The 22,932-nt window shown below is 35.5% G+C and overlaps 1 protein-coding gene across 1 annotated transcript in view; it reads left to right on the top strand.

Moving 5' to 3' along the window:
- Positions 1–22,591, top strand: part of LOC149538152 (Thioredoxin superfamily protein) — a 61,560-nt gene extending 38,969 nt beyond the window's left edge. Inside the window, exons 6-7 of the mRNA XM_089799540.1 lie at positions 22,051–22,146; positions 22,259–22,591. Coding sequence (XP_089655666.1) covers positions 22,051–22,146; positions 22,259–22,378 — 216 coding nt within the window. The 3' untranslated portion in view covers positions 22,379–22,591. The remainder of the gene's footprint in view (positions 1–22,050; positions 22,147–22,258) is intronic.
- Positions 22,592–22,932: the final 341 nt, after the last annotated feature.

The raw sequence follows: 22,932 nt of genomic DNA, 5'->3' as shown, positions 1-22,932 counted from the left end.
TTACTTAATCTTTTGTCATGCTTGTTTATGTTTCTTGTAATCATATTTATAATTTAGTTTAATAAATAGTTTTTGTCACTATTTATGGTAATTTGGACATGAAGAGATAGAAGAGTGAATTGGAGCAAACATTTGGCATAAGAATTGGAAAAATGTCCATGCTCAAAAATTGGCGATGCAATCATTCATAGCAATCCCTTCTAGTTAGAACCATATGCATACTATGCGTGATGGCTTTTAATATTGTTTCACTTTTACAGTTTCCATGGCCTCCACTTAAAACTTTCTCTCAACTTGGATTAATCCCTTTTACATGATCTAAATTGTAATGCATTATAAGATCACTTTGATGCTTGATCTATTGATTCGTTCTCTACTTGATTCTCTCAAATTATGTGCGACCATAATTTCTTGTCAATTGTGACAGCTAATTTTTCATATTCCATGACCTTTTTGCCATTTTGAACACTACCCTGGTGTATTAACTTCAAGCACTTCATGATTCAAAGTCAAATCTTCTTCCATTTCCTCCACATAGAGAATATTACGTTCTCTAGTGAAAGAAGCATAAATTTCTTAAATCTAGTGGATAGAAATCCTTGTGCCCTCTGAATCTCTTTAAGACCTTTTTCTCCCTCCAAATAATGCCCATTCTTTCAAAATGGACCATTAAATGTAGGTTTCTTGATTCTCTATATGATCTTAGCCTGTTTTTCAATTCTCTATATGATCTTAGCCATTTAACTTGGGTTTTTTGATTCTCTATATTTTTGCGTACATCAATAGAACCATTTGTTTGTCATGCATTAGCACACCATAGATTGCTTATATGATATTCAATTACTTGATTTTACCACTGAGATTTTTCTCTATTGGGATTGTTTGCTCAAAATACTCTCCTCGAACACTTTATCTATCAGCACATAACATGGAGCCAGATAGCTACATAAATATCCTGGTTGGACACACATTTGGCTAACTTTTGCTATGATTCTGGATGATAGATCTTGTCAATTGTTGGAGGGTGCTAAACATAGAGTAAGGGAGAAAATGGGACGATTAAATACATTTATTTATTTTTTGTTATTTTTTGCTTTCCTGTTATGTTCTTTCTGCAAGAACCATTTGGTGCTTCTACTATTGTGGTTGCCTTCTTGAACACTTTTCAGTCCCTTAGACCCTTGTGGTCTCTTGTTTGACATTAATAAATTTATCTCATCTTATCTTATTTGAGCTATCACTAGGAGGCTCATCAATGATCCTATAATATCTTTTGTTGCTTTGTAGACTTAGAGAAAGGCTTTAACCTTTATTCTTGGGCATTAGTAGTTTTAGAGGTTGTTTGTCATTGATATCTTAGAGCTAATAATGATTGCAGTTATGAAGTTACATAATAATTGTTGGTTAGTTTTGATCTCCCTTAAGTTCCTTGATTTTTTTAATGTGTAAGTGGAGTTAAAAAAGGGTGCTCTCTCTTTTGGATTATGTATGGGCCCATTTGGTGGCTGGAATTAGAATGAAATTCTAAAAATATTCTAATCCATTTTTTGGGTCCGCACAATCGGAATTGGAATCGGGAAAAAGTAGAATCTGTATCTGCATTTGACTTCCAAAACAAGAGTTCCAAATTCCTCAAAATACTTGTTTTTTGGAATTCTCATTTTAATTCCCATTTTAAATCCTATTTTTTGAAAAAGAGGATTTCAACTAAAGTAAAATTTAATTGGGTTTGACATCTGGATGCCCATTTGGAGGGCACCTATTTTTGCACAAATTTTTGAAATTTAATTTTTTAAATGGGGGGAAAATTTTCTGCTATTACTTACTCTTATGTTTGGATTAAATAAAATTAGTACTACACATCTAAATTCTTTCATCTTTCTTTTAACTTTTTCTTGAATTTTTATTTTGCAATAAACATTGACATTTTTGGCATGTGCAAAGTTGGAAGCATCATGAATAGGTCCTTGAAAAAATTGGAAATACGGATTGTCTTTCTCACTGTAACTTTTATACTCATTTTTTGAACCATATATTCGTATTTTGAACCAAATGGGCTTGGAATAACAAACTTCAAATATCAAATAGTTTTAAATATGAACCAAACAGTCCCAAAACAAATTCCAGAAATCGTAATCTGGATTTCAAGTTCCAGAATCCCAAATCAAAGATTTCAAAATTCAATTCTTAAATCATATTCCACCAACCAAATGGGCCCTAGGTGAGCTTTAGGACTTTCTTAGAATGGAAGAATCATGTTGATGTGATGCAGGAGCATCTTGGGTTGCTTTGTAATCCTGCTCATTTTTGTTTATTTTGCCAGTTACTGCCGGGTGCTAGTTGCTACTGAGTTCTAGTTGCTGTTGAGTTATCCAATATTGGCCGAGCTATCCATTGTTGGTTGAGCTATTTAGTGGTGGCCGAGTGTTCATTCATGTGCTGAGTGAGCCTCATATTTATTGATGGTCGGTTCCTTCTTTGATTGAGTTTGTTTGTGAATTGTTCTTAGTTTGAGTCGACTTATGTAATTAATTTGGATCGTGAATTTAATGTTCAGATTTAGTCTTAGGATGTGTGCATACTGTTTTAAGGTTGGCCTTTCTATTATGTAATGATTTAGAATCTTCTGTAAGTCATTTTGGCAAGTATAAATAAGGGTGTTTAGGTTTAGGTTAGGTAATCACATAGAGAGTGAAGACCAAATGTTTCTGGAATAGCAAATTTAAAGTTGGATTGTGGATTTTGAAGTTGTATTTTGCTGGCCGTAACCCATAAGGCCTTACAGTTGGACATGTATACAAATAATTTGATGAATTAATAAAGCATTTTGAAGTTCCTTCTCTCCTTGGTATTTTTCTTGTGTTGTTTGCTTCTGTTGTGTTACTCAGCAAGGTGATTGGATAGTTAGGTGTGCCTTTGGCCCTAGCTCGTCAATCCCTCCTTGCGTCAGGTGGTATCAGAGCTTGAGGTTTGTCCTTGTGGAGATTGGATCGTGTAGAACCCCAAGTTGAATTTGGTTGGAGGGTGGCAGATCTACGGATTTGACCTATAACTTGCAGAGGGTTATGATCTTGCAGAAACCTGTTTGTAAAGATGGTTGGCGATAGAGGAAATGCTGACACTGCTATTATGGACATGTTGAGACAAATTACAGCCAAATTAGATGCTGTGGAGACAACCTCGAGGAGAGGAGTGCATCTTGATGATGTGAGTGATGATGAAGCAAGAGCACTGAACCCTAATCCGGAACCTGAGGAAAGATTGTTGAGAGTATTGTCTAGTGCACATGCAAAGCCTACTGTGGAAGTAGTTCCTTATGATGGAAAATTGGACACCAACACTATGTTGGATATGATCTCTGATATGGAGAAGTTCCTTTGAGTTTGAAGGCACTTTTGATAATAGGAAGGTGAAGATTGCAAGCACTAGGCTGAAAGGTCATTCCTCACTGTGGTGGGAGCATTTGCAAACTGATAGATAGAGAAGAGGAAAAGAGAAGATTAGGACCTGGCTGAAAATGGTGAACTAGGTGAAGAAGAAGTTGCTTCTTGCTAATTACCATGTTAGTTTGTTAAGAAAGATACAAAATCTGAGATAAAAGGACATGACTGTGAAAGAGTATACTGAGGAATTTTATAGATTGGACATCAAATCTGGACATGTAGATGATGAAGATGAGAAAGTTGAAAAGTATCTAAATGGATTGAGATCTGGAATTCAAGGTGAGATATGTTTTGTGAAATTGGAAAGTGTGGAAGAAGCATATCAATATGCCTTGAAAGCTGAGGAGATCTTGACAAAGAAGCATGAACAAAGACAAAGAGGTAGAGGTGGTAGATTCCAGATAGGTAGAGGTAGATCTTATGGAGAAGGTGATAGATCTGGCAATTCTGTGCAAGATAAGGGCAAATCTGAGTGGAAAAATGATGACAAAGGCAAGATCGAATGGAAAGGTGGTAATTCTTATCGAGGAGATACTAGTTCTTACTGAGGAAAAGGTATTTCTTATTCTAGAGGTGGCTTCCGTGGTAATTGTTTCAGGATGTGGAAAAGAAGGGCATAAATGCTTTGAGTGTAGATATTCTAGTGGTAATGAACAAGGTAATAAAAATGCTGTGATTCAAGAAGATCTTGAGGGTTCACCAAGTGGACCTGAGGTTAGAGAAAATCTTATGGTAAGGAGAACTTTGTGTAATAAGGAAATTAATGAGGAACCTATCTTGAGAAGTCTTTTCAAGACCAGATGTAAGATGGCTGGAAAATGTTGCAAAGTGATTATTGACAGTGGAAGTTCAACAAATTTAGCATCAGAGGAGTTGGTTACAAAGTTGCAATTGCAAAGGTTGAGACACCCTAAATCCTATCATGTTTCATGGATCAAGGATGAACATAAGTTGCTGGTAAGTGAACAATGTATGGTGAAGTTCAAGATTGAAAATTACTTTGATGAAGTTCTGTGTGATGTTATGTCTATGGATTATTGTCATATTCTATTGGGTAGACTTTGGCAATATGATAGATATGCTATGCGTGATGGAAGATTGAATCACTATACTCTTTGGGTGAATGGAAGAAAGCAAGCATTGTTGCCTTTGATTGAAAGTCCACATGAGGTTAATTGTGCTACTGCTAGAGTTTGTGTGGTCAATGGGAAACAATTTGAAAAGGGGTTGAAGAAGAACCGAGTGTGTTTTGTTGTAATCCCTAAGGGACCAAGTTGTGGTAGTAGTAATTGAGTGACAACAAAATGTTAGCCGAGTGCCAGTAGAAATTGAAAGGTTGTTGAATGACTACAAGGAGATTGTTGCTAAAGATATACCTTATATTTTACTGCCAATAAGAAGTATAAGTCATTGTATTGATGTGATTCCTGGAGCTAGTTTATCGAACAAAGCACCATATAGATTGACAACTACAAAAAATGAAGAACTTAACAAACAAGTGCAAGAGTTGTTGCAAAAAGGTTTGATCAGAGAAAATTTGAGTCCGTGTGATGTACCGGCTATATTAGCACTTAAGAAGAATGGAGAATGGAGGATGTGTACTAATTCTAGAGCTATTAACAAGAGCACAGTGAAATATAAGTTTCCTATGCCAAGGATGGATGATATAATGGATTCTTTGAGTGTGTAACAACCAATTTTTTCTTGGGTCTTAACTAACAACTAACATATCAAAAAAATATAGTTATTACTTCATTTTCATAAGAAGATAGTTATATCAGTTACGTTCATGTGAATGAGATTAACGGTTACAATCAGTTAAACGAACTTCCATAACTAAGAATTGAAAACACCATCAATGAATTTACTAAGGAAATTAAAATCTACATACCATGGAATTTGAAACCAAAATCAATCTAGGGATGCTTCTGCAAACACCCAGGTTAGTCCACAAATACCACTTAGGATCAAATGACGATTACCATCCAATACCACTATATCAAAATCAAATGACGATTACCATCAAATACCACTATATCAATTAGGGCATTACATACCGCTGTATCAATTAGGGCATCTATTATCGTTGGATCATTTAGGGCATCACATACGATTGTGTTAATTAGGGCATCAAATACCACTGTATCATTTGGGACATCAAAAACCTCTGTTTCATTCCTTTTCTTCCTATTGCTAACTGTGGCAATAACATAAGATTAGAACATATGCTCATAATCATTATTCTTATAAATGAAAGACTGAAATAACAATCCTATAGATATATTCTATATTTAGTTAGAATCATCTGATCTAATTGGTTACCAATTACTTTGACAAGAAATGTTGCTTACACCAAAGGAGATAGTTGAATTCAATGATATAAATTAATCTATCATATCTTCTACTTGTATAAATATCATAAAAGTAAAAATACCTGTTACCAAAAAATGTTTGAATGCTCAACTTATCTTTATCCGATGCATGTTCTGACATCTCATGGAAAGGGGAAACATTGTCAAGGGCTTAGACTCTGAGTCCACAAAACTCTTACATTTCCATGAAACTCTACCTTTTATGCTGAAATTTCTTAGTTCAACCCATCCTTGGGTCATGGATTGATCATAAATATCTGAAACAAATTTACATAGGGTTTATATCGAGTAGCTCATCTAAGCATGCTCATCATTCATCTGTAAATATTTGGAAGTTTATCTTTTTCATTAGTGACCTAGGCTTTCATGCCTATCTTGTTAGTGTAATGTTTCAAGGAAAACTTAAGCCAAACAAAAGTTACACTTATAAATATGCATTGATAGCTTCAGTTATGCAAGTGTGTTTACTCCGTACTGGAGCACAAAATGACCTTCTTGTCAGTTAATCAACATCAGAAAGGATTATCATTGTTAAATTAAAAGAGTTCTCAAAATCTTAATTCACACTTTTGTTTTTATTTTTCCTTCAGTTTGAGTACAAAATAGATAACAAAATATTACTACCATCTCGTATGAACAGGGATATAATTGCATAAAGTAAATGTTGGGAACATTCAACTGAAAAGAAATATTTAGTCACCATCAAGGTTTAGATATCATCGCATCAAGGTTATAGCAATTGGTTTGTATTGTGCAAGCCTTGATATTTGGACCCAATTTTAATTTTCTAATTTTCTACTGAGGATGGCCCTCCCTCCTGGGATAAGGCACATGTACTATTTTGGTCCTACCACCTGAGCATCCTGGTGTTAGAGTGTCTGCTTAGCAACAAACAAGGTTCAGGATACACCTCCGACCAACCCTTCACTCTGTTAGTTGGCACTGCCGACCTCTTAGTGATCCATTTTAGACAGTATGCCTTTAATCTACCTTGGCCAAGGATTTAGATGGGCAAATGAATAGCCCGATCACTACCGCTTGACTTGCCAATTATGTCATGGATACTTGGCTTTTATTCATGTTAACCGATGATATTATAAACAAGGATGATTTGCTTCGTAATCTGGATTTGTATCTAACTGCTATAATAATCAGATTGCAATAATAATTGTTATAAAACATATTGCAATACTTGGGATTTGGACATCCACATAACCTGGTTGAAATTTGGAATAAGATGGAGTTTCGCTGGGTGCTAATAATCAGTTTCTCCACGGAATGAATCTTTAGTCGCAATTTTCAATGTAAATCACAATCACGTCTGTAGGAAAAATCAATGAAAAAGGCATTTCTTGCAAGGAAAATGCATTAGAAATCAGGTGGTATATGGTAGGGATAATGTGTAAAAAAAATGCAGAAGTATTCGGTTGATATGTGAAGAAGGAATCGGGTGGTATATATGTTCATGGTCTCTTTCTCGGCTTCATAATATAAGAAGTTTTCAAAGTCTCTTTGGCTTCCAAGAAGCCATAACTTATAAAGAAGAGACTTGGCTCTTGAATGCCAATATAATATGCCAAGTGTGCATTTCGGTCTCAAGTAAAGTATTGAATAAATAAGGAAAAGAATTTGAAGGTTATAAGTCAAAAAGAATATTATAAACATATTTACTTGCACGTAAATATATCTTATTAAGATGACACATGGTAATTGTCTATCCAAAGTTGTACCTTTTAAATATGTATATCTAAATACAAGTTTCATCTTAGAAGATTTATTTTATCTTTTTGTACATGCATTTAAATGTACGTATTAAATAGATAAAATATTGTATAGAATAATACTATGATGTCATCTTTAATTTATATCTGTGTACATAAGTATGTATTAAAATGATGTGGTGGAAAAGTCAACCAAAAACCATTTGAGGTATGCATTACTTAAGTTAAAATGATTAATAGTTTATTGAATAGCTCATGTGTGCCTAATGTGTATCCTATTATGTAGTCACGAGGTCCTCAACCATAGTGATTCATGATTCATACTCATTTGCTCAGTGATGGTGATGCTCTTGTGCCCAATTCTTTTTTGACAATGCTTCCACCCCTTTGACATGCTTTCTACAAGAAAATTCTCCACAGTTAAATCATATTACCATAACAAATTATTAATCATAAATAATCATAACGTCTAATTGCCTTTTCAATTCCATGAATTCATGATAAATAATCAACTAGCGTGTTATCTTCATATAAAATTATAACGACTAACTATCTTACCATTTCACAGGATTATAACAAATTTAACTGTCAACTGACTTCATGTGAACCTCAACGGCTATATGAACATTTTAAATTGGGTTGAAAATTGGGATGTAACAGAGTGGAGCAAAGTATTTTACCAAGATTTATTTGAAGAGTGGTTATCATCAGATCAGAATCAAATAAGGTGATGAATGGAAGATTGCTTTTAAGACAAACGATGGTTTGCATGAATGGTTGGTTAAGCCATTTGGTTTGACTAATGCACCTAGTACTTTCATGAGGTTGATGAATGAAGTTATCAAGAGATTTTTGGGAAAATTTGTGATTGTTTATTTGGATGATATTCTAATATTCAATAACACTAAGGAAGAACATCTTGAGCATGTTAGACAAATATTAAAAATATTGAAAGAGGAGAAGCTATTGATTAATTTGAAAAAGTGTTCCTTTATGCAAGAGGAAATTGTGTATTTGAGATTTGTGATTTTAGGTGATGGTTTGAGAATGGATCTTGAAAAGGTTAAAGCAATTTTGGAATGGCCTACACCTAAGAATGTGGGTGAGGTAAGATCATTTCCTGGTTTGGCTAGTTTCTATAGAAAGTTTATAAAGAATTTTAGTTCTATTTGTAATGCTATGACTGAGTCAATGAGAGAAGATAAAAATGATTTTAAGTGGACACATGGGGCTGATAAGAGTTTTGAGACTTCAAAACAAAAGGTTGTTGAGTTACTTGTATTGGCTTTGCCTGATTTCAATAAGATATTTCAAGTTGAATGTGATGCAAGTGGCAATGCAATAGGAGCTGTGTCGAGTCAAGAAGGTAAACCTATTGCTTTCTTTAGTGAGAAGTTGAATGATGCTAAAAGGAAGTATTTTGTGTATTATTAAGAGTTTTATACTATTGTTCAAGCCTTGAAGAAGTGGAGACATTATTTGATTCCTAAGGAGTTTGGTGTATACTGATCATAAAGCTTTGCAATATTTAGAAAGTCAACATAAGTTGAATAACAGACATATGAAGTGGGTCGAGTACTTGTAGAGTTTCACATTTGTGATCAAGCATAAAAGTGGAGTTACTAACTGAGTTATTGATGCATTGAGTAGACGTTCTTTGTTGACCGAGATGAAGATTGAAGTTCTTGGTTTTGATGAAATGAAGGAATTGTATGATACTGACCTTGATTTTTCTGAGGCATGGAGAGAGTGCAGAGCACCAAATCTATCAGATAAAATAACTAAGTTTGATGAGTATTTCATTCAAGAAGGTATGTTGTTCAAAGGAATCTAGTTGTGCATACCAAGAAGTTCTATGAGAGTTAATTTGATTAAGGAAAAATATTGTGGTGGTTTGGTTGGACATTTTGGAATTGATAAGACATTGAGTTTGCTGAAGGATATGTATTATTGGCCACAAATGTATGGGGATGTTCATAATTTTGTAAGGAGTTGCGAAATTTGTCAAGTTTCAAAAGGAGTAAGTCAAAATATTGGATTGTATACACCTATTTCTGTTCTGGAGAAACCTTAGAGTGACATTAGTATGGATTTTGTTCTTAGATTACCTAAGACAACAAGAGGGTATCATTCCATATTTGTTGTTGTGGATAGATTTTCTAAATGACACATTTCATACCATGTAAGAAGACATTAGATGTTGTGCATGTTGTTGAGATTTTCTTCAAAGAGATTGTTAGATTACATGAATTACCAAAAAGTATTATTTCTTACAGAGACAATAAGTTTGTTGGTTACTATTGGAGGTGATGCAGGGGACTCCCCTTAATACCATAAACTCATAACAGAAATCAAAGAAACAACAACAAATGCGAGAACAAAATATGAACTTCTTATTATTGCCACAAATGCGGAATTATAGAATTTTCAATTACAATATGCTAACCCAAATGGGCGCCTTTATTACAGTAATCTGCAAGACAGTGTTGTGAACTATCACCTAGAGTTGTCTTAGACAATCTTCAGGCCTTTCTTAAATAGGCAGTTTTATGCTGCCCGGGAAAGTTCTAGAGGCTTAAACTTAATATCTAGGGTTGATAGACCCTAACAATACATATAGAGTCGGCCAAATACATTTTTGACAAATTATTTTAGAAATTTCGATAGCCCAACTTCCGAAGGTCATAACTCACAAATCGTTGCTCTGATTGGCTATTATAACCACTTTTCGAAAATGCCAGCTCGTGATTTATAGGCTCAAAATTGTGTTAGCACTCTTCCATTGAGTTTTCGAACCTCATCCGGGCACTCTACGGCCTCCAACGATGAGCCTGAAGATCTTTCTCCAAATTTTTCCACCGAAAATTTGCAATAGCTTCTCTGATACTAATGCTTGAGCAATGAGATTTTTATGGTAGGCTTACAATTCTAAAATGAACCTTCTTGTAGAAAATGAGAACATTCTGAGCTCGTATGACAAACTTACTAAAAATAGTAAGTTCCCATAAATAGTAACCACCTTGTCTACTAGTCCTTATTAAAATAGAAAAAGACTGAAAATAAAATATTTTTTGGGTGATGCAAAATTGCCCTTACACCCAAGATGCTCCTGCATTAGACAGCCGAGGTAATTCGAGAAGTGACCCCGTCACGTCTTAGGTGTTCAGAGGAAAACCAAGACGGTTGACCTCCTCCTTTGCTAGCTATGATGAATCCTCAATTGTTCTCCCTTTCCATTTGACTAGATATTCCTCATAAGTTCTATTTCTGGTACTTTTTCCAATACGGCTATCTAGTATCTCCTCAATCTCCTTGGTAGCCGAACTAGCTATTGGAATGCTCCACAACGCTTCTGCAACTTCATCTCCATCACCTCCTTTATAATACTTTGTCAAATTTGAGATATTAAATATTGGTGAAATATTCAATTCAGCAGGCAACTCCACTTCATACGCATTTCCAAAATCATGCCTCTTCACTATTTTGCACGGTCCAAACTTCATCTTCAACTTAGTATATGTACCTACTGGAAAACGCTCCTTTCTCAAATGAGCTATGACTTCATCTCCAATCTGAAATTCCTTATATCCCCTTTTCACATCTACCTTAGCCTTATACGTATTCATCTTTATGATGTGCTTCTCACCTCCTCATGGATGTTCTTCAAATGTTCAGCAAAATCTTCTGCTTCAGCACTACTTATCTCCCCATTATCCAGCTTTCTCAATTCAAAAACATTTTTGGGACTACTCCCATATACAATATGGAATGATGATTTACCAGTACTCCTATTGACAAAATTATTATATGCAAATTTCGCCTATGGTAAAATCATATCCCATCCTTTTTGGTTTATCGCCAACCAAGCATTTAGCAAGTTTCCCAAGCTGCGATTCACAACTTCTATCTGCCCATCAATCTGTGGATGATGTGATGAACTGAACTTCAAATTTGTCTTCAACTTCTTCCACAATGTACGCCAGAAATACTCAACAAATTTGGTATCTCTATCTGAAACTATACTCTTTGGTAGACTATGCAATCTCACCTCTTCTCTGAAAAATAACTCTGCTACATGAACAACATAACTAGTCTTCTTGCAAGGAATAAAATGTGCCATCTTTGAAAACCTATCAACCACCACAAAAATAGAATCATGCCCACGTTGTGTCCTTGGTAATTCTAGAACAAAATCTATGCTGACATTCTCCCACGGCTTCTTTGGTACAAGTAATGGCTGATACGACCCTGTATTTTGCTTCACTCCTTTCGCCATCTGACATACTTGGTAACTTTGTACAAACTTTGTCACATCTTACTGTAACTGTGGCTAGTAATAATTTTTAGCAACCAAACTATAGTTTTATCTCTGCCAAATTGTCTAGCCAATCCTCCACTATGCTTCTCCTTGATGAGGTTCTCTCTCATTGAACTTCTTGGAACACACAATTGGCTTCCTTTGAACAACATATTATCTTGAATCATAAAATCCAACCACTTTGTTCTGTCAAGTGTAACAAGTTCTGTACAAGCCTTCCACGCTTCACCAAAATTAGGATCATCTAAATACAATGTACTAAGTTCCTTGAACCCAACCACCTCTATCTCCATTTCTACTAGCAAAAGTTGTCTTCTACTAAGAGCATCTGCAACTTTGTTAGACTCCCCACTTTTGTGTTTCAAAACAAATGTATAACTCTGCAAAAACTCAACCTACGTTAAATGCCTTTGGTTCAATTTCCCTTGACTATTCAAATATTGCAAAGCTTGATGATTAGTATACAAAACAAACTCCTTGGGAAGAAGATAGTGTCTCCACTTCTTCAATGCTTGGACTATGGCATAAAATTCCTAATCATAAACAAAATATTTTCTTTTTGTATCATTCAACTTCTCACGGAAATAAGCAACAAGTCTACCTTCTTGGCTCAAAATAGCTCCTATTGCAGTACCACTAGCATCACAGTCTACTTGAAACACCTTGTTAAAATCAGGAAGTGCTAAAATAGGTTGCTCAGTAAATTTCTGTTTCAATAGATTGAAACTCTTATCTACTCCTATAGTCCACTTAAACTCTTTCCTATCCCCTCTCATTGTTTCAGTCAAGGGTCCACAAATACTGCTAAAACTTTTTATAACTTTCTGTAAAATGTAGCAAGTCCATGAATAGATCTTACCTCTGTCGCACTCCTTGGAGTAGGCCATTCAAAGATAACTTTCACTTTCTCTAGTTCCATTTTCAGATCTTCTCCTAAGACTACAAATCCCAGGTACACCAACTCCTTTACAAAATTGCACTTCTTCAAATTTATCAACAACTTTTCTTCCCTCAACTTTTCAAACACCTTGCGAATATGAATCAAATGCTCCTCCAATGTCTTACTAAAGATCAATATATCATCTAGGTATACAATGACAAACTTACTTAGAAACTCCTTCAGTACCTCATTCATGAGCCTCATGAAAGTGCTCGATATATTGGTTAGCCCAAAAGGCATGACTAACCACTCATAAAGTCCTTCCCTTGTCTTGAAAGCAGTCTTCCACTCATCACCTTCTTTGATACGAATCTGATGGTACCCACTCTTTAGATCTATCTTTGTGAAATACTGAGCTCCACTCAAACAGTCCATAATATCATCCATCCTCGGCAAAGGAAATCTATACTTGATGGTGATCTTGTTGATAGCACGAGAATCTGTGCACATCCTCCATTCTCCATTCTTCTTTGGTGCTAACACTATTGGTACAACACATGGACTCAGACTCTCAAATCAACCCCTTCTGCAACAACTCAGGAACTTGCATGTTTAACTCTTCATTTTTTGCTGGTGTCATTTTGTGCGCTGCCTTGTTTGGCAAACTGGCTCCTGGAACCAAATCCATCTGGTGACTGATCTTCTTCATTGGGGGCAATCCATCAGGTACATTATCTGATACAATATCAAAAAACTCTTCCAACATATCTGCAACTTTTGCAGGTACCTCCTCTACTTATTTACTATCTTTAGAAATTATAACAAAAGACATGCTCATGTTTCATACCTTTAAGAAACTCTTTTCCATCAACAAAACATATTCTAGCAGCACTATATACCTTTTCTTCTTTATCCTTCAACGGCTTCAACTTATGTTTCACTCCATCCTTAGAGTGTAGGTGTTTGCTCGCCCATCATGTACAGTATGCCTGTCAAACTGCCACAGCCTACCCAACAACATATGAAATATGTCCATAGGTATAATATCACATAGTACCTCATCCTGGTAGCTCCCAATTTTGAATTTCACTAAGCACTGCTCATTGACCATAACTTTGTGGTCATCTTGCACCCAAGCAATATGGTATGGATGCGGGTGTTTCTGTCTCTTTAGCTTCAACTTGGTGACCATTGTTTCTGACACCAGATTGTCAGTACTTCCACCATCAATGATCACATCACAACACTTATCTTCACATCTGCACCTTGTTCAAAACAAACTCCTTTGATCAGGTTTATTTTCACCACTCAACAGGACTCTTCTGTTAACTAGGACTTCTCCTCTTTCAGCATCTTTAAAATGTGAGGATCTGGCATCTTCATCAATATGTGCAACTCTCGCTTGACCTTCTATTCTTTGATCTGTCCTTCCTTGATGCTGGGTACATTCAAATGCTCTATGCCCTTTTTCCCTACAATGAAAACATTTTCCATGGAAGCCTCCTCTTCCAGATCCTTGTCCTTTGCCTCTTCCTCTCTGATCTCTATTGTTCTGATCATGGAAACGATTGGAATTGTTTCCCCTTTGGCTCTGGTTGCTACTTCTAGCCTCATCCTTTTTCTTTTGATCATTATTACGGTCTCCATAAGATTGTCCACCAGATCTTCCACCACAACCTCTTCCACTATTCTTATTGTCAAACTTCTTGCTCAGTTTCTCGTAAACTCTTAGGGCAAACTGGTATGCCTCCTCAATACTATTCATCCGAATCAAACTCAGCTCGTCTTGAATGCTGGGCCTTAACCCATTAAGATAACGGGCGACTTTCTCCTTATTAGCTTCTACATGGCCGGTTCTAATGAGAACTCGATAGAACTCCTTGTTATACTCTTGAACAGATTTTTCCGCTTGCTTCATCCCTTGCATCTTCTTCAATAGATCAAGCTCATAATCGATAGGAATGAATTGTCGCTTCATTTTAGCTATCATTCGATCCCATCTGGTGATTTTGTCCTTTCCCTTTCTATTTCGTTTCAACTGAACCTCTTGCCAACAGATCTTTGCATGTCCCTTCAGTTTTTCCTTCACAAACTTGACCCTATCCGGATCCTCAATATCTTCATACTCAAAGTACTCCTCTAGTTCATTGATCCAATCGATCAACTCTTCTAGGTTAAGATTTCCTGAAAATGTGGGAACCTCAAACTTAGGTCTTTCTCCAATCTTGAAGATGGCCCTAACAAGCCTCTCTTCCTCTGGGTTTAGAACTGCTTTTGCTTCGACATTTTCTTCTACTTCATCCTCATCCTCTCTTTCATCTCTTATGGGAAGATTCATTCCTCTACACATTTGTGCTTCCAATGTTTGCATTTGTCTTTGGAGGGCTCGAAAACCCTCAGGTGTAGCACTTGTAGCTCTTCCACGATGCTCTCTTCGTGGAGGCATTTTCACACTTCTGCTGAAACTCTAGTGCAAACTGCCTCACAATTGGCGATTTGTCTACACGTTCAACCCAAACCACGGTCATGTGTGAACTGCCTCACAGTCGGCGATTTGTCCACATGCTGAAGAACTCTAGCTCCGATACCACTTGATGCAGGGGACTCCCCTTAATACCATAAACTCATAATAGAAACCAAAGAAACAATAGCAAATGCGAGAACAAAATATGAACTTCTTATTATTGCCGCAAATGCGAAATTACAGAATTCTCAATTACAATATGCTAACCCAAATGGGCGCCTTCATTACAGTAATCTGCAAGACAATGTTGCGAACTATCACCTAGAGCTATCCTAGACAATCTTTAGTCCTTTCTTAAATAGGCAGTTTTATGCCACCCGAGAAGTTTCTAGATGCTTAAACTTATTACCTATGGCCGACAAACCCTTACAATACACAGAGTTGGCCAAATACATCTTTGACAAATTATTTTAAAAATTTCGGTAGCCCAACTTCTGAAGGCCATAACTCACGAACCATTGCTTTGATTGACTATTATAACCACTTTTCGAAAATGCCAGCTTGTGATCTATAGGCTTAAAATTGTGCTAGCGCCCTTTTGTCGAGTTTTCGGACCTCATCCGGGCACTCTAAGGCCTCCAATGGTGAGCTTGAAGATTTTTCTGCAATTTTTTCCACCGAAAATCTGCAATAACTTCTCTAATACTAATGCTTGAGAAATGAGATTTTTATGGTAGACTTACAACTCTAAAATGAGAAAATGAGAACATTTTGAACTCGTATGACAAACTTACTAAAAATAGTAAGTTCTCATAAATAGTAACCACCCTATCTACTAGTCCTTATTAAAATAGAAAAGGCTGAAAATAAAATATTTTTTGGGTGATGCAAGATTGCCCTTACACCCAAGATGCTCTTGCATCAGGAGGACTTTGTGGAAGAACATGGATACTGAGTTGAAGTTTAGTTCTATAGTTCTATATTCCATCCACAGACAGATGGATAGATAGAGGTTGTGAATAGAAGCTTGGGTAATTTGTTGAGATGTTTAGTTGGAGTTAAGCCGAGTAATTGGGATATGGTATTGGCACAAGGTGAGTTTGCGTATAATAATTATGTGAATAGGAGTATAGGAAAAATACCTTTTGAGATTGTTACTGGAATGCAACCTAGAGGAGTATCAGATTTGAGGGATGCTGCTGGTGAAGAGAAGAGAAGTGTTGAAGGGGAAGAATTTGCTGGTTTTATGAAGTCTTTGCATGAGGAAATGAAGTTAACACTGGAACAAAGTAATCAGAAGTATAAGGAGAATGCTGATAAGTCTAGAAGACATCATGTTTTTGAAGTTGGTGATAAGGTGATGGTTCATTTGAAGAGAGATAGATTTCCTGTTAGAACATATAGTAAGCTGAAAATGAAAAAGTTTGGACGTTGTAAGAATTTGAGGAAGTTTGATAGTGGTAATGCTTATGAAATTGAGTTACCTAATTACATGGATATATCTCCCATATTCAATATTGCTGATTTACACAAGTATCATGAGTCAAATGATGAAGTTGTTGTACTGGATGATTATCCTAAGAAGTAGATTGAAGAGATTGAATAGATATTGGATCAGAGAATTGGTAAAAGAACAAGAAGAAAAGATTAATATGAATATTTGGTGAAGTGGAAGAATAGACCAGTTGAAGATGCTACATAGATTTCTCAATCTGAGTTGGATTCAGCTCAGGTTGTGACATCTCAATGATTCTAGATAATCATTTCTTTCAACCCTTGTTGTCTGATGTAGGAGCATCTTGCGTTGCCTTGTAATCCTGCTCATTTTTGTTATTCTGCCAGTTACTATTGAGTTCCAGTTGTTGCCGAGTTGTTCAGCATTGGCCAAGCTATCCAGTGTTGGCCAAGCTATTTAGTGTTGGCCAAGTGTTCCTTCATGTGCCGAGTGAGCCTGATACTTACTAATGCTCAGGTCCTTCTTTGATTGAGTTTGTCTGTGATTGGTTCTTAGTTTGAGCCGACTTATGTAATTAATTTGGATCGTGAATTTAATGTTCGGATCTAGTCTTGGGATGTGTGCAGACCATTTTAAGGTTGGTCTTTCTATTATGTAATGATCTAGAATTTTCTATAAGCCGTTTTGGCAAGTATAAATAAGGGTGTATTCCAAAAAGCCTTATAGCTAGGCATGTATGCAAATAATTTGATGAATTAATAAAACATTTTGAAGTTCCTTCTCTCCTTGGTGTTGTTCTCTGTGTTGTTTGCTTCCATTGTGTTACTTAGCAAGGTGATTGGATAGTTAGGTGTGCCTCTGGCCCTAGCTCTTCAATCCCTCCTTGCGCCACGATGATTGCTATTGCCTACATCATGTTTTAATTCATACATTGATTTTTTTTTACCAAGCATGTGAACCTCTTTGTTTCTTTCCTTGGAGAACCATAGAGATTATTGATTTTTTTTGCTTTTGTGATTTGTACCAGTAATGGGTAACCATACTAGAACAAAGTTTATGATTATATATAATTTGAGAGGATCTATATCCAAGTTGAAATTTATTTCAAAATTCAAAGCAGTCAGTTTGACATCTAGGTTCCAGCCACTTTGAAGGAAAGGAGTTGATTAATCCAAAACAAATAGCTTAAGCCCCTTTGCAATTACCAGCATGTCACATTATTAAACTAAGTTATATCTTACATAAAGCTGCAAGTATACAGTGTAAACCTTGGGGTTGTTTCATTTCATCACACATTTGTTATATTGTTTAGTATTTGAAGTTTATTTGTTCATGAGTGGATAGAAAATTTAGTATTTTCTTCTACATGTTGGATTGGTCACAAAACTCTAATCAACTAACAGTACTTTCTGCTTTTTTGCTGAACTTCCATAAGAGTGTCATATTGTGTGAGAAGTGCTATAGTGAAGAGCTTTTACAATTGTAGGCAATATTTTGTGCTAGTCCAGCCAGCTTTGACATGATTTGCAATCAGGCTTTGCATAATTATCCATTGTGAGAATTTACTCAACACTTCATACTTGGTTCTGCCATCAACGAAATAATGAATATTAAGGATTGTGAAATCAGCCAATAGATTTTGTGATTTCATTCATCACCAATATAGTAATCAACTGTCCTTTCATTGGTGTAGTTCCAAGGTTGCTACAATAGTGTGATGCCCGCCTTCATAAATATACTTTAATAATATATATAATTAAATAATAATAATAAGAAGAACTTTTTAAATAATAATATAAAAATGATAAAATAATAAATATAAATTCAAGGATAAACTAATATAATCAATATTATAATGATATCAATCATTGTTAATAAATGATAACATAAAAAGTTATTAGTATTCTTTGTAAACTAATAGTTATGGAGGAATGTCTTATCAGTTATCAAAGGATGCCATCCATTCAGTTTTGGAGATATAAAAGTAAGATCTATCCCACCCCATTCAGCACTATTGGACATTTCTTCTTATTCACATATCCAGTATTGCATCTGCTCTTTTAAGCACACTGCCTCTTGACAGATCAATGGCATATATTACTCAGATTGTAGTCAACCACAGCCATCATTTTTCACAACCTTCAAGACTAGATCAGACACAACAATACTCTTTCTATAACCAATAATTGAAAACATTGTAGGTGCATAAAGTATTAATCAGATATAGCAGTTAGAAAGAAATATAAAAGGAAGGTGATCTGATATCTTCAGACTATCGATTTGGAAATGATAAAATATATTTGTTACCCTTTATAAGAAAGAGACGAGGAAGGAATTAAATCATTTTTAATGCTGGTAAGCATTGCATGACAGAAAACTATGCTGTAACACTATGAGATGAGTACTGATTTACATAAGGGTATATCTGAACCTTAGTAATGATAAGGAACCTTAAGAGGGTCTAACATATATCATATATGTATCTATTAATAAGGACAATTTTAGAATTATATATCAGTTATATTATATACTCAACAGTCCAAGACCCATTTACTATTTGCCTTAAGCAGGGAAGGTTTTAATATTTCCAAGGATGGGCTTGTATAAATCCAAGCAATCACTATCTGTCCCAAGGTAGGGTAGGGATCAGCGACCCCCACCGCCTTGTGGGCATAGTCCCAAGAAAGGCTAGAGGGCTTGTATCTGTAGACTTCACGAAAGCCCATTGTAGTTAGTATCTAGGCAACTTGGATAACACCTACTCCTTTTGTCTTTGAGCTGGAATAATAATAAGATTGGATATGGTGTTAACGAATATACAGATAACTTAATCTCATTAAATAAATAAATAGTTCTTTTAACTTCAGATGTCTGATATCCCTTAGCATGGGACATAAATATCAAATCTATATTTATTTGGTAATAGCTGAGAATAAACCCAATTAGGGGACATTACAGATAGTATTAAGGCTTTCTTATTATCTATGTGCAATAATTTTTTTGGTGAGGTTTCTTTATCACTGCCATCCATACATTTCAGTTTTTCCAGCACAGCAGATTAATGAGTATTGATTTGTTGATAGGTAAATAACAAAAGAAGATCATGGAGTGTTATTAGGGGTTCTAAGGGACATTGATTTGTAATAGCAATTTGTGATAACCCCGTCTCCATTTTATATTTGGCTTTGATACTCTATTATTGCTGTCTACATCATGCAAATCTCTATGGCAGCATATTGAATGGCATTGTTAGTTGTCTGTGAGTTAATTGATGGGCTGTAAGCTTATTGGATAAATTATTACTGGTGCTAGGGTTTCATAGTAATCCTCATATTTACAAAAACTACTATATTTGTTTGAATGTATTCTTATTGCTAATCAGATAAAATATTCAGTCACGTGTTACATAAGGGTTTCCTCACTTTGTTATATTGGTAGTCAACATTAGCTTCAGTAAGATTTGGCATCCATATTTGATATTTGTTCATCATTTCAGCTTGCACATATTTGGAAATTTATCTAGTTGCTAAGGTTATTTGGTTGGGAACACAACGTTCAATGGATTTATTTTAGCATCAAAAGTTCATTTTTATTCTAGCCTCATGGCTTTTTTTGTTCCAAACGGTATCTTCAAACAAGTTTACGAATAAATTCGAAGTAGATTGAAGATGGACGTAACTATTTTCAGTGAAGAGATGCTAAGTATGTGGGCCAACGAAAGAATTTGCAAATGATTAAGGGTTGGAACTTCTTTCTGCTGCCATTGCTTCCCTTCTCCTCTTCCTTTTCCATTTCATACTTGGTAAGTAGGGCATCCATTTCTCTCTCTCTTCTTTAGGTTATTGAGACTTTATGCAAGGAAGGAAGCTGCTCTTGATCAACTTCAGCTCTTTGCCCGGCTGGTGCCAAGTCTGGGGACGGCCTTGCTGCCTCTAGGGTGGGCGGGAGGATGAAGCTTATAATGGGTTGAGTACCTGGAGAACCTACCAGAGAAGGCTATGTACTCACATTTTACAAATTGGGAAAAAAACTACCTCTATTTCATCGAAAAAAGAACATAAGGGCAGGGTAGAGAATTGACCTATTTGGTAATATTATAAATTTTGATATCATTCCATTGGTTTTTATTTGTTTCAAAGATTTTGATACCTTCACGGTTTGATCAAGAATCTTAGCAAGTTAGAATTTTAACCCATAGATTCTTCCCCTCATAGTAACCCTGCAAAATTGCATGTCACCAAACCCTTGGCCTCACCCAGCATGCCATGCTTCTATACAAGGTCTTTACGGCCACTGCCTTACATTGCCATTGCTAATTTTGTACATATAAAAAATCAGAGAATTTTAGCAGGGTTCTGAGTCTTGAAAATATTTTTTTGAAAAACAATGAAAAGGTTGACACCCCCCAAAAGAATGAAAAACAGAACACTGGCAGGACGTTCAGAAAATCAGGAAACAAGTAAATTTGGGCTGCATATTAATAGGGTTTTCACTGTTCAGTGTTGGGCCTTTGAAATTCAGAAAACGGGGAAAAAATAGTATATAGCTTTGTCAAAATTTCTCCAAAGTTATTTTAATCTTCAAACCCATCCTTCAGACATTTTCCAATCACTCCTCTCTGCTTCATTTGTACATGTTGATCAAGTGAGTGAAAAAGAGAAACAAAATGTTTTCAAATTCATGGATTTCGTTTTTTAAGGTGCAAGTAAATCATGCCACAGACTTGTGTGTTTGGTCATAAAGCGTACTGTTTTGGGCGGTGAAACTCATGCAGTACATTCAATTACTCAGTCATGACTTTTTTGGTCTTGCGTGAGTTCTGCAGTCTAGGTGTTGACTTGCAAGTCCTCTCAAGTCTGCATGAGTTTTCTGTCTATGGCTATGACTATTGAACAATTAAAATTTAGTAATGTTGTATTAGTATTACTGTAGAGTTTGATTTTTGTTTGTTCTATTGCCATAAACTTGTGCGATATAGTTTAGCTAGATTACATAATATTACTCTAACTACATATGATTACTGGAAGTCTCTTTATAGGCCTGATTTCTATTTGTCAAAAAAGATTACAATACATTCTGACATTGGTTAATTCTTCCTTAATTATATATTACAAAATTTAAATATGGGCACACACACCAGGTGTTATGTTGCAGCCTGTGATTGTATTCATCACAAAAGTTGTCATACCCACCCAAATATTATAATTGTGAACTCTCAATATTCATGATACTCATTTCTTGAGTCAAATGTTTAAACAAATTTGAAACGTTGTCATCCTTTTATACAATTACAATTGGATATGAGGAGCATTTGTAGATTACCATTGTTGAGAACATAAGATGTTTGATATTGATTGGATATCTTCTGAATATATGTAATGTATGATATGATTCAGGCAAAGGTCTTTTCAAGGTTTGACTCCTATCGAGATGTATTCAAGAAGTATACAGTTTCTGCCACACCAGAAGATAAAAGCAGTGTCTTGCAACAGGTTCTTTGCTTCCTTAAGTATTCTCCTATTTGTCTAACAGCATTTTCATGGTGTGGTCATTTTGTTTTCATAAATCTGATTAGGACTCTTTGCTTTTGATGTCCATTCTCAGGGTGGGATGTATGTTTTCAAAGGAAAGGAATTGTTGTACGCAAGGAAAGATGAGGGCACAGGAGATCATGCTCCCCTGGATGATGTCCTCAATGTATGGTGCACACTTCCTGTTAGCTAAACTGTACTGTGGGTGTCCTAAGTCATTGATCATGACATTCTGAAGTTGCTTCTGTGAACCCTGTAGATAATAGAAATCAAATTTATGGTAGAAACACATACTACAGGAGTATATTTTTGTTCAAGAGTAGCCAATGTCAACGTGTATATGCATCACATAAATTAATTATGATTTTTTCTAAATTCATATAATAAAGACAGGATTTCACTCAAATTATATAATTAGCTTATATCTTAGTTTATAGTTCTGCGAGTCTCACTCCATGGCACATGAATCGATGATTTCAAATCAATTTTAAATGGATTGTAATTTTAACAATTATAATGATTTGGTTTAATACAATGAGAATTTGAAATTGCATTCTGTTGGGACAATTAAATTTAATTAGCCGATAGGCTTTCCTTCTGGAGTTGCCTCCAGCCGGTAATTGACTCACGCTGGCAAATAGTTGTCAGAAACAAACAATGCCGCGTTCACTTTTTGAATAACCAGGAAATAGTTGTCAGTTAGACTGCAGCATTCACTTTTTGAGTAGGCGTTTCCAGTCTTGAATG

This window comes from Cupressus sempervirens, chromosome 9 (assembly GCF_028749045.1).
Source record: "Cupressus sempervirens isolate cs-2001-9-10 chromosome 9, ASM2874904v1, whole genome shotgun sequence".
Taxonomy (NCBI): domain Eukaryota; kingdom Viridiplantae; phylum Streptophyta; class Pinopsida; order Cupressales; family Cupressaceae; genus Cupressus; species Cupressus sempervirens.
This window is presented reverse-complemented; position numbering and strand designations above follow the sequence as displayed.